The sequence below is a fragment of the Netta rufina genome (genome assembly GCF_964035555.1).
Source record: "Netta rufina genome assembly, chromosome: 1".
Classification (NCBI taxonomy): domain Eukaryota; kingdom Metazoa; phylum Chordata; class Aves; order Anseriformes; family Anatidae; genus Netta; species Netta rufina.
Genome location: NC_140123.1, coordinates 152,008,418 through 152,024,723, shown reverse-complemented (window position 1 = coordinate 152,024,723; position 16,306 = coordinate 152,008,418). Strand labels below are relative to the sequence as shown.

Below are 16,306 nucleotides of genomic sequence, written 5' to 3'. Positions count from 1 at the left end.
CCGAGCATAGCATATTGAGTGGAGAAATATATTTTTTCATAGAGGTATAGTACTCGTTTTTGAGGCATAGATGGAAACGGTAGGTTGGAGGCCTAGGGAATCAGAAGGTTGTTCACTTGGGATCAGCATAGTTATTTATTAAGGTGAGGTGGCACACTTCATTCACTAAAGCTGTGTTTTCTTGATTCCTTCTGTCCATGGCAGAATGCTACTTAGAAAGCACAAAGAGAAAAGATGCGTGTTTACCCTCTTAAAAATTACGAGTAAATTCTCAAAATCCCAATGCTGTTCTCTTTTAGCTCCTGGCAGAGGAGAAGAACATCTCTGCCAAATATGCAGAAGAAAGGGACCGTGCTGAGGCTGAAGCCCGTGAGAAGGAGACTAAGGCCCTCTCCCTGGCCAGGGCCCTTGAAGAAGCCATAGAGCAGAAAGCTGAGCTGGAACGAGTCAATAAGCAGTTCCGCACAGAGATGGAAGACCTGATGAGTTCCAAGGATGATGTTGGAAAAAGCGTAAGTACGAAGTTAAAATGTCTGGGCAGGAAATGGCACGCGGGCGATCCTGTCAGTTTAATACTGCAAAAAGTTACGCTAGTGTGAACACAGATGAATGTAGTAGAGAAAACTGAGCGCATAGTGAGTTTGTGAATGTTATATATGCATTATGTTAGTAGGCAGGAAAGATGGATTGGAAGAGCCTGGAAATGACCCGAACGAGGTAGTGGTAAACAGAGACTAGTATTGTTGTGACAGAGAAAGTATGATGTGAGATTGGAGTGAAAAATGCAGAGAGTATCTAGGCAATGGGACATAGTAACCCAAATATTTCAAGACAGGAAAGGTGGTGATAAGAAGGAAGCAAATTAGAAAAGTCAGAGGCTACAAAGTACTTTATTGAATTCTATCAGAACCAGAGGTATCCACCTCAGGTAAGCTGGTCAGGATTGAGCTAACAAATACTTTTCTCCTTCTCCCTGCCACCAAGCGTATATGACTAAGAGATAATCATGATTTACGTTGGAAGCTTTTGGCTGTGTGGGCAACTGGCACTGAGGGATATCCTTGTGTTATAAGGGGAACAGACAGTGTCCTTGTATCCTGTTGTGAGTGGCTGTTGTCAGACTTTTTGCTCTTAGTATAGGTGAAATTGTACTTTTTGAGGAAACCTCATGTGTGGTGCTGTGCTGTAGGTCCATGAGCTGGAGAAGGCCAAGCGAGCCCTGGAGCAGCAGGTGGAGGAGATGAAGACACAGCTGGAAGAGCTGGAGGATGAGCTGCAGGCCACAGAGGATGCCAAGCTGCGGCTAGAAGTGAACCAACAGGCCATGAAGGCTCAGTTTGATCGGGACCTCCAGGGCCGTGATGAACAGAACGAAGAGAAGAGGAAACAGCTGATTAGACAAGTAAGAACTGCTTTGTAAATCCCGAAAGTGTTCTGCAAAGGCACTTGTGTCCAGTGATCACAGATCATTGTTAAGTTTGATGATTCTCCAGGCAGCTCTGCAAAGCTGAGAGAGGCTTTTCCTTGTGTGCATGATTGTTCAAACAGCCTTTGTCTACCTAAAGGATCCACGTTGCTTTATTTGTGAGGAATGTTAGCCCCATCCCCCTGCCAGGAGGAATGAAAACAAGTCACGTGCTTGCACTTGGGTACAGTTTGAAAGGGGGATGTGAAGAATGGCTTTTGGAAAATTGAGGAGCTGAACGCCTGAATTTCTCCGTACAGGTGCGGGAGATGGAGGTGGAATTAGAAGATGAGCGAAAACAGCGTTCCATTGCTATGGCTGCCAGGAAGAAACTGGAGCTGGACCTGAAGGATTTGGAAAGCCACATAGACACTGCTAACAAGAACCGTGAGGAAGCCATCAAGCAGCTCCGCAAACTGCAGGTGAGGAGCTGCAGTTGTTTTAGCAATCCGTTTAAAACCTTTACCCAGGGAAATGGGATACAAGATTTCACCTCATGAGAGCCATGCATCAGTGTCACAAGAGCAGCAACCTTGTAGCAATTTACCAGGAAAGATTTATTGGCATTTCAAATATCCTTCTAACCCTCGTCTGCCTTTTTAACTCCATAGGAGACAAGCTGTAGGGAAAGTCCACTCTAGTGCTTGCCTCATATAATATCTGGAAAGGATTATGGAGTCGCAAAGCTAGAGGGACTCAAAAAGATGATGTGATGATGTAGGCCTTCTGCCCCAAGACAGTCCTGTTATACCTTTCTAATTCCTGTAGGCATTTGTCTGATCTGTTCTTGGGAAAAATGCCAAATCCTCCCTTAGGCTATCCATTCTGCTGCTTCACTAGAAAGCTTCCTGTACCATCACCACCCCCAATCTAACAAGGCTTTTTTTCCCCTTACAATTTAAGTGGCCCTGTTTGCTTCCATTATTGCTTCTCCTCATTTCTTATCAAATGAAAAATGGATGATTCTTTTTCTTCTTACAGCAGCCTTTTAGGTAGCTGAAGACTAATGAAGTCCTTGTTTCTACTTTTCCTGCCCATGTTTCCTGTAAGATAAATTGAATTTGTTCATGCACAGACTTGGAAATCCATCCTTTTTTGTTTCTCCCTTTTTAGGCGCAAATGAAGGATTACATGCGGGAACTGGAGGACACGCGCACCTCCAGAGAAGAGATCTTGGCACAGGCCAAAGAAAACGAGAAGAAGTTGAAGAGCATGGAGGCAGAGATGATCCAATTGCAGGAGGTAATGGAATATGCATGCAGCTGAAGGGTTTGTTCATTTTCTTTGGCCCAGAACTAAGCGTGGCAGACTAAGCTCGAGTGGTTATTTCCTTTCTTTTCCTTTCTCTTGTGTTATTTTTTGCTCTGCTCAAGTACAGGGTCCCCTTCCAATTGCAGAATTTGGCCCTTTCTTGACAGCGGCAACAGGAGTGGTGCAAAACAAAGGAAGTTGCGGGGTGGAAGGGAAACTGTCTTCTAATTAAGTCTGGGTCTAGCTAGAGACTGTACCACCCATTACCAGTAACTACTTTTTCCTAGGCTGCATTAGTTGGTGGCTTCCCGTTGCATCACTGACCGTCTCGTTTTCATTCCAGGAACTTGCAGCTGCCGAGCGTGCCAAGCGCCAGGCCCAGCAAGAAAGGGATGAGCTGGCTGATGAGATTGCCAACAGCAGTGGTAAAGGGTGAGTAATGTTCCCTGCTCAAGGGTGGAGGAGCTGGTTTGAGAAAATACTTTGCAGGCTGTTACTTTTCTGCAGACCGAAGCATGTGCTGGATCCTCCGTGCTTTTGAAAGGCAGACTTCGTTTTCTAAAATTAAAAGCGGCAGGTTTTCCCCCAAGGCATCAGTGCTGCCAACATCACTTTTATGTTTGTGTGTCTTACAGAGCACTGGCCATGGAGGAAAAGAGACGCCTGGAGGCCCGGATAGCACAGCTGGAGGAGGAGCTGGAAGAGGAACAGGGCAACACCGAGATAATCAATGACCGGCTCAAGAAGGCAAACCTTCAGGTACCTGTTCAGGCTGGCTGTGTGAGCAGAGGCTCACTGATCTGTGTAAATTGCCAAAACGTGCTCTGAAAAATGTCCACAGACATGAGCAAGGTGAAACACTCAAATACCACAACAGAGAAAATCCGGTGGGCAGTCAGAATAATGTTAACTCACTGATTTTGATCGTGGAGTATTAAATGATTTCGGTAGCTGGAACCAGCTGCAGAGTTGATCAGGAATTCCCAGTCACCACCCCTCCCTTTCTTTTTTTAAAAAGGAATTATGAGAAATATGATCTGTAGCATGCTTTCCCAACTTGGCGTGCTGAAGAGTGCCACAACGTGTTTGGAAAGTGACTTTTCTGCCAGTTCTGGGCTTTTTCAAACGGACTAACCATATGGAATTTGTTAGGCTGCTATAGAAACCATGATCTTAATCTGCCCGTTCTCTGCTCTATTTTATCTGTCCGACTTTTGAGGGTCAGGCGTGTTGTTTTGTTAGCTCTCCAAAGCCAGGGAGCTAGGCAGATGGTTTTCCAAATGGCTTCTTTGCACCAGAGAGCACAGTCCTCTCCTTGAGTGACTATCAGCCAGAGCCCTGGATTGGAAGTGGATTGAGTTCTTGCCCTTTCACCTTTGAAAGTCAGTAGTTTTAAGCTGCTTCTTTGTAGTCAAAGTAGACAGAGCAAATAAGCGATAAATGAGGAAAGCACGTTTATTGAATCCACTTGCCTTCAGGATGGATGCAATTCACTGGGACTGGTAATTACTGTGTTAAGTGCCAAACCATGGCCTTCGCCCAAGAGGGTACCATATACATGGTTGGCAAATTTAGTCCTAAGAGGAGGTTGATAAGCTTGTTTTTCAAGCAATTACTTTGAAAATCTGAATAAACTAAGATATTTTGAGATGTAGTCCGTATCTCTTGTTTACAGACAGCTCCTCCTGTAGCAGAGTTATTCTACATATTCAGCTCACCCTGAGGGTCCTTTTTCTTTGCATGTCAGCGTGTGTCTGAGAAAAATATCCTGCTTTCAGGCTGGAGCCCTCGATCTGCTAAGTACTGCTTCTCTCCACAGATTGATCAGATGAATGCCGACCTGAATGCTGAGCGGAGCAACGCACAGAAGAACGAGAACGCTCGCCAGCAGATGGAGCGCCAGAACAAGGAGCTTAAGCTTAAACTGCAGGAGATGGAGAGCGCAGTGAAGTCCAAGTACAAGGCTACCATCACAGCCTTGGAAGCCAAGATAGTGCAGCTGGAAGAGCAGTTGGACATGGAGACAAAGTACGTCCTAGCGGAAGCTCCAGTTGTTTTGAGTCTCCTTCCTCTCTGGGATCTTAAACCCTTCTGAACAAATTCTGATTTGTCTGAATGAGGGTTTCATCGTAGGTACTGGGCAGTGCAGAAGTAAGATCTTGGCAAACCTCCCTTGTTTCTCACTATAGAGACTTTTAGCTTTGACCAGACTTGTAAAGGTGCAGCTGTGATGCATTCTTGCTGTTCCTCTGTAGCTTCAGTATCAAGTTGTGTCCAGTATTTTTTATCACCTCTAGGAAAAATTGCCTCCCATTCTCTTTTTTGTTTTCTTCTTTTCTACATTAGAATTCTGCTGTCTTTGTTTTTAACTTACCCGTGTCAGTTCTTCTGCTTGGGCACAAGAGGAGGAAGTTCTTGTCTGAGCTGTGACTGTATTTCTGTGCAGGGAGCGCCAGGCTGCCAGCAAGCAGGTGCGCCGTGCCGAGAAGAAGCTGAAAGATATCTTGCTGCAGGTGGATGATGAGAGGCGTAATGCTGAGCAATTCAAAGATCAGGTGTGTACGGTTACCTTGCAGCACTGCTGACTCTTCTGGTGGGAAGATTTTCCTTCTATGATCGAGGCATCCTCTGTGTTTCAGAGGGTTCTAGCATTAACCTTCTTATGGGTTTCTCTTCTTTCTCCCTCACTATAATAAGATGAAGATGTAATGCTTTTAAGGAAAAGCTTGGAGCTGTCAAGTTTTAGGCAGCTTCCTTCAGGAAGGGAAGGAAGGCTTTGGAAACTCAGGCTGTGTAACGCCGGGGAAACGCTGATCTCTTTTCCCCTACGTCCCTCAGGCGGACAAGGCGAACATGCGCTTGAAGCAGCTGAAACGCCAGCTTGAGGAAGCAGAGGAGGAGGCCCAGCGAGCCAACGCATCCCGCAGGAAGCTGCAGCGTGAGCTGGAGGATGCCACTGAAACAGCCGATGCGATGAACAGAGAGGTCAGCTCCCTCAAGAGCAAGCTCAGGTAAGGCAGAGCATTTTCTGCGATACCTTGGCAGCCGGCGCAGCACAGGCTTGCTGTAGCTGCCCACAGGAAGCAGTGCGGCCAGGGGCTTCCTCTAGTTTTTCCAAAGCCTGCCACGTCTGGTAAGCTCAGTGAAATCTCGGTTTACTGACGTGCTGTCTGTCCTTCCCTAGGCGTGGGGACCTGCCGTTCGTCGTGACACGCCGAATTGTCAGGAAGGGTACAACAGGAGAGTTCTCCGATGAGGAAGTGGATGGCAAGGCAGATGCTGGCGATGCCAAAGCTACTGAATAAATCCTCTCATTTTACCCGAGTTACGCATGGTGGAGTGACCCATCCACCCTCCCCTCTTTCATTGGACTTTCTGCAAACCCTCTTTAATTGGCCAGGGATCGGCAGAGTAAGCCCAGCTCTTTGTATCTGGAGCCATTGGGCATCTGTGTTCCTAGTTTCCTCCTCTTTCCAGTTTCCTAATCCTCTTTGTATTTAATGCCAAAGAGTCAGTGCTCTGAAATCTGACCAGCAGTTTGGCAACTGCAAAGTCCTGTAGAACTGTCTGTGCCATGTCTGCTGGTGAATCCTTACACGATTTGGAGGGAGCGGGGTGAGGGAAAGATTTTTGCTGTAAATCTCCTTTTTGTTTTCAGATCTTAGCTGCAGGGAAGCTCCTTCCTGTATTCTTTCCCCTCCCTCTTTGCTTTCGGCAATCATGTTCAGTGACCTCAGACTTTTAATCTGCCCACCCACAAGGTTTGGGAGCAGTTTCAGGAAAAACGGTGTGCTTTGGCCATGGCAATTCACCCTTCTTTCACGGGATTCCAGGGAGAGGTGAAGAGGGAAGCTCCTCTTGGGACAAGTCTCCCTGGCAGACTTGCCAAAGTTGTCTTTTTTTTTTTTTTTTTTTTTTTTTTTTTTTTTTTTTTTTAAACCTCCTCCCTTCCTTTCTCCTCATTTTACTGTCTGGACAGATCTCTGAAGTGCAATGATGTCCTGTTAGTGTCTCTGCCTCTGAGCGGTTTCATCTAAGGTAGTGTGGACCAGTAGTTAATGACAGGCTGGGGAAGCAGAATGGTGTCCTCGTGCTTGTCTGAGAATCTCTGGGGGACCAAATATATTTAATGGTAATAGAATCTAGGGGAATTTAATTGGGGTAGTGGGCAGAGGGGTGGGGATGAGGGGAGGGAAATCCCACTTTTATTGACATGTCCAAGCCTCTTGCACCTGCTCTATAACCAGGGGTTGGGATTAGTTATTGTGCACCATTGACTAAGAGTATATTAAAAAAAAAAAAAACTTTAATCTGCACAGATATATGTAAGGCCTTTGTATCTCTCGTAATAAGTAATTAAGAAAAAAAAATAAAGGTCTTTATCACTGCCTTTCTATTGGGACCATGGTTATATATAGATAGTCTTTACTTTTCTACACCGTACACTGGTTGCTGGATTTTACGTGTATTCCTAACCGTATTGTATATGCTGCATTTAGACCTACTTATGAGCAAAGTAAAAATAATTAAATATGAAGCGCCATACTGTATGCCTGAAGCGCTCTAAATGCAGGAGCCTCATGTCCCAATTGCTGTCACAATAAAAATTAAAAAAATGTTTTTTTTTTTATATAGTACAAGTGCCTTAGCATGTGCCTCAGCTGTGTGTCACCACTACAGTCAGTAATGGATTACTGGTGCTCCACTGATGTTACCAATAAAGATTATCCATGTGCTGCAGCCTGTGTGCCTGTGTTGCCGTTCCCTCCTTCCCTAGATGATGTGAAGAGCGTGAGCACAGCTGCCCAAAGGTCGGGGCAGCAGAGCTGCAGGATCCCCTGCTGCTGAAATGGGATGTCACCGTGCCCTTGGTGTGGTACCTCGGCAGCTGGCAGTGGCCAGCACCGGGGATTTTGGAGGAAGGTAACTCGCCTTGGGGGTGTGCGTTCAGAGTTAACTGCTCAAAACATGAGGCTGCAAACCTGGGCTGAGCTGAAGGTGGTGTCTCTGAGTCAGTAACTAACAACTGCAAACAAATTCTCCTGCTTGTGTTTCCTTTTATATCTCGAGAGTAACTGGAAGGTGAAGTTAGTGGAGGAGGTGGTAGACGCCTAGAAGTCTGTTTCATCAATGGGTTGGCAAAATTGCCTTTCATTCATCTTCCAGCCTGTTTCCAGTAGAAATTTGAATTTTGTAACATTTTGGCAAGAATTGAGTAAGGAACGTGTGGCTGTATTTGTCTTTGGGTTCAAGGCCCCTTAAACTGCCCCCAGACACCCCTGTATTTTGGTATAAAAATGCATAAAAACAGCGTGTGGCACCAGCACCTGCCCCTCTGACCTCCTCCTTCAAGGCTGCGCTGAAGCTTGAGGATGCTGGAGCAGCTTCTGGGGCCCTGACCACTGCCTCTGCAGCATCATGCCTGCAGACCTGGGCTTGCAGCTCACCTGGGGGCCTGACATCGTCCCCAGCTGGCAGAGATTTAAGCCTTGGTGAGAAAATCTGAGCCTGAGCAGCAGCGAGTGGGGGAAGGGCTCTGGTGTTCACCAGCTCAGGTGCACATGGACGTTTGCTGCCCCCAGGGCGTGCATTGGGCTCAGCAAATGCTGAGAAGGGGAAAAAGTCTGACCGAGAATCAAACCACCAAGCAGACTGCTTCTGACCTGTCCGATGCGAGATGGAAAGGGATGTGGGTGTGCTTTTATTTTTTATTTTTTTTCCACTGGCACAGTACTTCCCATCAACTTTCCACCTCTGTGCATCCCCGTGGAAGGGCAGAAGTCAGCCTCCCGCAACATTTTCTGCTTTGTGGAGCGCAGCCTTGAGCTCGTAAGTTCCCTTGGCCCCATGGTGCTCCTCTGTAGATCCCTAAAGCTTAGGCATTGGAAAGGCTCTCAGTGGAGGGGGCACGTGGGTGTCGTTTGAGAAGACAGAGGGGCTGGTGGCGGAATTAGTTTCAAGCATTCCTGTTCCTGCACCAGGCTGCTGTGGTGGCACAAAGGTTTGTGAGACCATGCTGTGAAGCAGGTGAAGTGCCCTCAGCCCCCAGCTGGGCCCCCCGAACCCTGGCTGCAGCCAGCTGCCAGGTTTAGGGCAGGGATTTTGTCCTGTTCCATTTTTGCCCTCTTCCCTTCCCTCCCCAGGCTGCCTCATCCCAGCCCTGCTGGCAAGACCCAGCTGTGCTGCCTTCCCCGAAGAGCCCTGGATGTGAAATTTGCCTGGGGCACCTTCTGCTGAACCTCGGCCTCACACACACACAGCTGGAGGCAGTGTTCCCAGCTCCCGGACAGGCAGTGAACACAGCTCGCTGTCTGTCTGGACCATTTTTTCCTTCTCCTGCTGCCAATAATTAGAATGAAAGCAGAAGGGAAAGGAGGGGAAAAAAAAAAAAAAAAAAAAAAACACCAAACCTCCACTCCTAAATTTGTGATGCTCCAGACCTTGCTGCCGTGCTGAGCCAGTAAAAACGGAGACAGAAGTGATGATGATGGAGGGGCCGGCCTCGCGGTCCTGCGTCGCACGTAATTTAGTTTTGTGCTGCTAATTAATCTGGAGCTGTGCTGTGGGTGGCTTCATTCAGCACAGCCTTAATTGGCTTTTGATGGAAACTGTGTGAAGAGAGGGTGTTATGGCAGGGTCTATCGCTCAGGGTAAATGGATTGCTGCTCTCTTAAAGCCCTTTTATAGCAGGGAGCCATCGCTCCACACCCCGACCTTGCGCAAGACCAAGCTAAAGGAGGGCTTTGTGGACATAAAATGTCCCAGTGGGGACAAAGCCCCATCGCAGGGGGCTGTGCGAGCAGGCACAGCGGGGCTGGGATCACGCAGCGGTGTTTGGGGACCGATGGGGCCCCGAGGCAGGGCGGGTGAGCTTCTGGAGGGGTTTGTAGGGCACTCAGCCACCCTGACTGCCTGTGCCCTTGTTGGGGGGCATCCAGAGGAAGCAGGCAGCTCTGTCTGGAGATATCCTTCATGGTCCTGCTCGCTGGATCATGGCCAGTGCTTTTCCTGGCCATGGGGTGGAGGAAGGAAATCGCCTGGAGCAGGCGCAGCCGTGGGAAGAGCCTTGGCGGGAGGCATCCGCACGCTCTTCCTCGCTGTTGCAGCCCCATCTAAAGAGCCAAATCCGAGCACTGGTAAGGGAAAGATGGAGCTGCCGTGCCTGCTTTTGGCCATGCACCCTGCGGGAGCACCCCACAATGTGTTGCTTCGGCCCCTGTGGCAGCCGAGGAGCAGCGCGGGGCTGTTCGGTGTGGTTCTGGCAGCAGAGGGGGTGAATTTGTGCCTGTTTGCGAGCTGAGCCCCTGGCTCCCGCTTCTCCTCGTGGCCCTTCTCCTACTTAATGGCTCCCGGGGGAAAGTTCCTGCTGCAGGAAAAGGGAGGAAGGGAAAAATAACCAGCGGAGGGGTGAGGGGTGCTGCCTCTAGGGAGCCAGGGCCCCAGCCACCCGTGAGCAGCACCTGAGGGCTCGGTTGGGCCCCAGCAGCGTGGGCCCGGAGCTGGGCCCAGCGCTCCCTGGTGTATATACGCCGATATATTTGTGTGTGCAGGCACGTCTACGTCGGTTTGCGTTGCGTGGATATCATCCGGGGCAAAGTCCATCGCGGGTCCTGTGATTAACCTCTGAGCAAACACCGCAGGAGGGGCGCTGAGGCCAGAAGGCGGGCGCGCAGCTGAGGCACCCAAACAAGCTGGCGGCTGCAGAATGGAAACCGGGGGCAGAAAACCTCTTTAAAAAAACATCGTCAGTGCGTCTGGGTGCTAAAACAGCAGCGACCCCCTCGGTGTGACGTGGTTATGGGCTGGTGCCCTACCTGCGCGCTCCCGCTGCTGAGGAATGCACCCGGGTTGCTCCCGGCCTTCCCCTCCGCCCTAAATTGCCTGAATTTATGGCGCAGGCTTGGGAGGCTGTTGCAATTTCCCTGTTCCACGTTTTGGCCCGTTACCCGACCCAGCCTAGCTCCCATCTGAGCATGAACTCGTATCAAGGACATTAATAAAGCATTAATAAAGCATTAATAAAACCTGTGGGGGAAGCGGGCAGGGGCAGCCCCGCGCCCCGCAGCGGGTTTCGGGTGTCCCCCACGCGGTCAGGGAATCCACCACAGTTTTGTCACTGCATTTCACCCAGGAGGGGAGGGTTTTATTCTGGTTTGAAGCTACAGCCCTGCTCGCCCTCCTGCTCAGGAGGAGTAGGAGCCGGGGCTGGAAAACATGCCTAAATATGGCTGGGTTTCTGCAGCCCGCGGCGCCAGCAGCCGCAGCTTGAGGTTCCCGAGGTTTGAGGAGCACCGAGAGGAGCTGCGGCTCCAGCACCCTCCCCACCCCCCCCACCCCCCCCCCCGCCCCTTTTTGGGGCTTGTTTTCCCTGCAGAAATCCGCAGCCCATTGTCTGGGCTAGCACACTTGGCACCCTTCGGCCGCCTATAAAATTGCATTAGGCGTTCGCGTTTCCTGCAGTGGCTTATGCGCCGTCTGGATTTTCTGTAGCTCGGGGAGAGAGGGTTAGGGCTGCTTCGGTGGGGGCTCCAAATCGCATTTGAAATAATTGCGTTTTCCTGGAGATAAGAGAGCCCTGGCAAGTGGCAGGGCAGGCTGGCATGCTCGGAGCCTGCAAGCCGCCCGGCACCACATGCGAGGCGCAGCCCCGATTCAGCCCAGGATCGAAGCACCCACCCTGCCCAGAAGCCTGCCGATAACCTCACCGATTGCAATGATGTTTCTTGGGTTAGGGAAGCACCTAAATGTCACGCTGAATCCCGAGAAAAGGATTTCTCTGTGCTCTGACAGTCGGTCCTCTTGACCCAGCTGGCTCCGTGCTCATGCACGCATCGTTTTGTTATGTGAACTCTTAGGATCAGTGCAGATGTGGCACGTTTAGGGGATTTTCCTTATTAAGAGGGGTTTGCCTAACTTTGAAAACATCCTTTTGGCTTGTACATGGAGTATTTATCGTGTTTTATCACTGTTTTGTGACTTGGATACGAAGCCAGCGAGGCAGTAACTATTTCTAGTTTAAAAGAAAGGGAAAAAAAAGTATGTTTTCAAATCTTATTTGAAATGTGTGTTGTACCAGCAATAAATGAAAGAGTAAAATCAGATTACAAGTGCTTGTTGGTGTGTCAGCACGGTATCGGTGCGGTGCTATGATAAATTCGCACAGCTCCTTTCTGTTCAAGGGAAAGCTGATAATCTCCTGCAGAAAACACGCAAAAGGGTACGGGTTTGTGACGAGGGCGCGGGATACATCTCCCTGCTCTTCTGGTAGCAATGCCGGAGTGCTGAGCAGCCAGCAGGCGGAGTCAGCCATCAGGCACGGGCTGCGAGCTGGAAAGTTGAGCAAGCCCGCCTGGACACGTGGAAATTTCTTTCAGTTGAAAGTTGAGACCAAGGAAAATCTGAGGAATGGAACTGGAAAAGCCTGCGAGCGCCGCGAGTGCACAAAGGGCTAAAACTTGAGCAGCAGCAGAGGAGGGGCCCTGCGAAATGTTTGGAATAGCGAAAAGCTGGAGCAAGCCTGGAGCCACGGCTCGCGTCCCCGAGGCGTCATCCGTGCTGTTGCAATTCGCACAGCCTCGAGGGAAGGCTACGACAGCTGGGAAGCATCAGGGCGCACACACCGCCTCATCCCGCCTCGGAGAGGGAGGAGGAAATATCCGTGGGCTCGTCTCCGTGCAGGGGCATCGCTCCTCTGGCTGGCTCGGCCTTGCTAAAGAGCAGCTTAGCCGGGCGTTTTGTGTCCAACAATGCGCCTCGAGGTGCTTTCCAATAACCCGATTAGTGAGGAAGAAGCGGCCTCCGCTCCGCGGCTCAGCCACGGAGCAAATTGAGTTGTAGCGAAGGGGCCCTAACAGACGGGGCGCTTTGGCGAAAACAAACTGGAGTTAACACGATAAAAACCCTTCTGTTCCCAGGATGGGTGTTTTGCTTTGTCCTTTGCTTTGTCTGCCTGCTCCGCGGCCAGTGCAGGCTGTCTCCGGCTGGGCACTTGCCCTTCTCCAGCGGCACAGCCTCCGGCAGACGTGGAAAGGAGCAGTTGCAAAGCCTGATTAGCGCTGCCCGTTTGTTTGCCCACACTGCCCAGCACCCCAGCAGCAGGGCAGGAGCCCCTCCAATGCTGCCCCACTGTCTCAATGCGAAAGCAGAAGGCCTTTTGTTTCCTTGACACGATCCCCACACAGCTTCCTATATGTTTTAGGGAGCCCGTGACTCTTTCACGGAAGCAGTTATCAGGCCCCTTTGTATTAGAGGTGCAGGAGCACCTGCTTTATTCCCCGTCTTACAAGCAGAAGCAGGGCAGGCAGAAGACATTTTTATGTTATCTGTGTGGAAGTCGATAACTGCATCTGCACTGCAGGTGTCGTGCAGCTTTAGCAGCATCGGTGTACTCAAAACGACACAAGCTTAGCACACGATGACACCCCACGGAAGCACAGCCCAGTCGAAGCAGGCAGGAAAACAAGGAGGCAGGGAAGGTTTTGCCCTGAGCTCCTGGCGGTGGAGGTAGGTCACTGAGGTACCGGGTGCTCGATGAAACCAGGAGTCCTTGGTGCAAGCGGCATCCCTGGCAAAAGACCGGGTGCCCCGTGGGTGCCGAGCTGCTGAACGACGGCTGTGTGAGCAACCTGTGCAAATAAAATTTTGCGCCTAAGGGCCAGCCCAGAGATAAGCAAGGAGAAACGCTCGCTGCTAAGGGAAAGCTCTAGCACCGCTTCCTGTGAAGCCAGGAGCAAAGGGCAGGCTGGAGCTGCGCCTTGGCAGCACTTTTTTACCTGCAGGACTATGGCTGAAAGTAGTCCCGCTTGTGGCTCCAAAAGCTTGGCTACCAGGAGGGGAATAGATGAAATGGGCAGGGTTGGGCAAGCTGCTGAATCTCCCTGACCTGCTCAGTGGAGAGGCAGACCTAGAAGGAGGGAGAGGGGCAAAGCTGCACGGGGGCTGCAAGGCCGAGAGGGAGCCGCTGCGGTCAGCGGGACGAGGTGTGCTGCGTAGACCACGGCAGCACTGAGAAACCTGCCTCAGTTGTGGTGGCGGGGAGGAGAGGCTTGCTTTGAACTGTCTCCTAATGATTTCTCTGCCTTTGGGCCGGAGACTAATAGCTGTGTTTGTGCCTCATTTCGTGCCCATGCCTCACGGCTCCATGAGTCACCGCCCCGGCTCCATCAGAGCATGCAGCGGACGCAGCTCTTTGTACTCCATGGACCTTTCACACCCCGACCTTTCACAGCCCGAGCCCTGCTGGCACCTGAACTCCAGCCCAGGGGGAGCACAGGCACATGCTGGCTGCTTCAAGGAATCCCTTCACAGGGAGCCTTTCTGTGGAAAAAAAAAAAAAAAAAAGGCAAACCAACCCAAATCATCTTTATTCTAAAACGGTATGGATTTGTTCAGATAGACACTCTTCACACCAGCTTCGGAGAGGTAGCATTTGTTACAGCTGCCTCTTGTTGACCTGCCAAAGTCCAGGCACCGAGGAGGGCTCTGCGAACTCATGCATAAAGCAATGGCGAGGAGGCGTCGCAGGCAGGAGGGGTGCAAGGCAGAGAGAAGGGGTTAAGGGCAGAGGCAGCTGTCTGCTTAGTATGTCTCAGATGTCAGGGACAAGCACCTGAAAGGCAGCCGGGTGGTGCGAAAGGAAACCTACAGATTAAGTTTGTGGTCCCAGCTCAAAAAAAAGCTTTTTTTTTTTGTGACTTCAGGAATGCCTCGTATCCCTTCTGTTCAATGGAGGTAACACCTACCCCACGCGCATACTGTGAAGATTAATTCATTAATCTTATTTATTTATTTATTTATTTATTTAAAGTGGAAACGGAAAGAGACGGAGAAAACAAAGAGATGAAGGATCAGGGCGGTCACGTCACGGAGCAAGCGATGGCGTGCAGCAACCGTGGGGCTGCTCGGCTGTGGGGTCACGGCAGCTCTCTTGGGGTGGGCACCCCATCCCAGAGCTGGGGGCTTTGTGAGGGGAACACCAGCCGAAAACAAGTCACCGAGGGACCTGCGTGTGGGGCCGCCAGCTCTCCTGGCAGGGCTGGCAGTGGGAGCAGGGGGAAGATGGTGAGGAGATGGAGAGGATGGGGACGCTTTGCTCTGAGTGTGTAACACAAATAAGACATCCCCCTGCCACGGGAGGAGCCGAGCCTGTGTGTGCTGCCAGCCAGTGACAGGCACACCCCGCTCCAGGCGCTTTTTAACGGGTTTTAACCACGCTTGGAGCCGCCACCACCACCCGCCCCCTCCTCAGGGCCGTGCCCGCAGCCAGCCCCCGGCGGCCATTTTCACGGCCTCCCTGCTCCCCGCGGCGGCCCCGCCCCTTTCCCCATTAACCCCGCCCTCTTTTCCTTATAGCCCCGCCCCTCACCCCTCCCTCCGAAGGTTGCCGAGCGGGGGTCGCGCCGCTTCGGCTCCGGGGGCGGCCGCTTCCGGAGATTGCCGAGGGGCTTCGGCCCCTCCCTCCCCTCCCCTCCCCTCCCTCCCCGAGCCGCTCGGGTGGCTCCGAGCCCGCCGCGCCCGCGCCGCCTCCGGGGCCGCGGCGCCCCCGTCCCTCCCCCTCCCCCCCCCCCCCCCACTTTTCCCTTTCAATCTTCCTCCTCCTCTTCATCATCGTCCTCCGTGCTGACAGCGGGGCCACCGCGGCGGGGGGCGGCCGGGGCTCCGGCGGTGCGGATGGCGGAGGGCAGCCAGCCCCCGCAGCAGCAGCAGCAGCAGCAGCAGCAGCCGCAGCTCCTGGCCGCCCGCGGCGTCAAGCGGGAGCCGGAGCCCGAGCAGCCCATGCCCGGCGGGGACGGAGCCGAGGGCGGCCACAGCAAGAGGCTGCGCACCGAGGCGGAGGCCGAGGGTGGCGGCATGCAGGTAGGGGGTGGGTGAAAGGGAGGGTGGGGGCACCCCAAGGGGGGTCCCCTTTGTTCGCTCCTGGGGTGCTTGGCTCGCTGGGGTGAGCCCTTTTGGGGTATCCAAGCACCCCAAGGGGGTGCCCCCCTCGTGGCATCGCAGCCAGCTCCAACATCCCTGGAGCTGATGTTTCGCCACCAGCCCAAACCCAAAAGGAGCCCCAGGAGCACCCACTCCTCGTGCAATTGGGAATTAGGGTCATTGCCCTGTAGGGATGCACCCATTTCTTGCAGCTGGTGCTACACCCGCTGGCATCCACGCAGGCCGGCACCGCCACTGGTGCCTCCACCTCCCTACAAAGAGACTTCAACCAGTCTTAAAATTATTATTATTCTTATTTTTATCCACGTACACTAGCACGGTTTCTATCCCCAGCAAATGCTCTGCTTGGTTCTGAAAGTGCTCAGGGATTGCTACGCGGTAGTAGGATCGCGGCGTGCAGACGTGGGACTCCCACAGCGGTGTGCAGCCCCGTTAGCAGGAGCAGGGGTTGAGCGTGGCTCCGAGCAGAGCATCAGGCTGGGTTTCCATGTCAAATGCTGGCAAACAGCAGAGAAATCACGCAGAGAAATGCTATGAATAGTCCAGGTTTAGGATGAAACATTTATGGCCAATATGACCGGTCTCCAGACCAGGAGCCCCCTGCTGTAGTTACTTGATGTTCTTGGTGTAATTTTCATCTTTCCGTATATACAC

The 16,306-nt window shown here is 51.8% G+C and overlaps 2 protein-coding genes across 22 annotated transcripts in view; both read left to right on the top strand.

Annotated features, from left to right (window-relative positions):
- The window catches only part of MYH9 (myosin heavy chain 9), a 67,950-nt gene extending 61,059 nt beyond the window's left edge, over positions 1-6,891 (top strand). The window contains exons 32-41 of the mRNA XM_084306449.1: positions 300-512; positions 1,190-1,402; positions 1,726-1,887; positions 2,579-2,707; positions 3,060-3,148; positions 3,352-3,475; positions 4,536-4,744; positions 5,163-5,271; positions 5,555-5,727; positions 5,901-6,891. Coding sequence (XP_084162575.1) covers positions 300-512; positions 1,190-1,402; positions 1,726-1,887; positions 2,579-2,707; positions 3,060-3,148; positions 3,352-3,475; positions 4,536-4,744; positions 5,163-5,271; positions 5,555-5,727; positions 5,901-6,021 — 1,542 coding nt within the window. The 3' untranslated portion in view covers positions 6,022-6,891. The remainder of the gene's footprint in view (positions 1-299; positions 513-1,189; positions 1,403-1,725; positions 1,888-2,578; positions 2,708-3,059; positions 3,149-3,351; positions 3,476-4,535; positions 4,745-5,162; positions 5,272-5,554; positions 5,728-5,900) is intronic.
- An 8,465-nt stretch (positions 6,892-15,356) lies between these two features.
- The window catches only part of RBFOX2 (RNA binding fox-1 homolog 2), a 157,873-nt gene continuing 156,923 nt past the window's right edge, over positions 15,357-16,306 (top strand). For all 21 annotated transcript variants that reach the window (XR_014619067.1, XR_014619068.1, XR_014619069.1 and 18 more), the window contains exon 1: positions 15,357-15,571. Coding sequence is in view for 9 of the 21 variants with exons in the window: in XM_084300267.1 (XP_084156393.1) it covers positions 15,386-15,571 (186 nt within the window). In the remaining 12 variants the exon portion in view is untranslated. The remainder of the gene's footprint in view (positions 15,572-16,306) is intronic.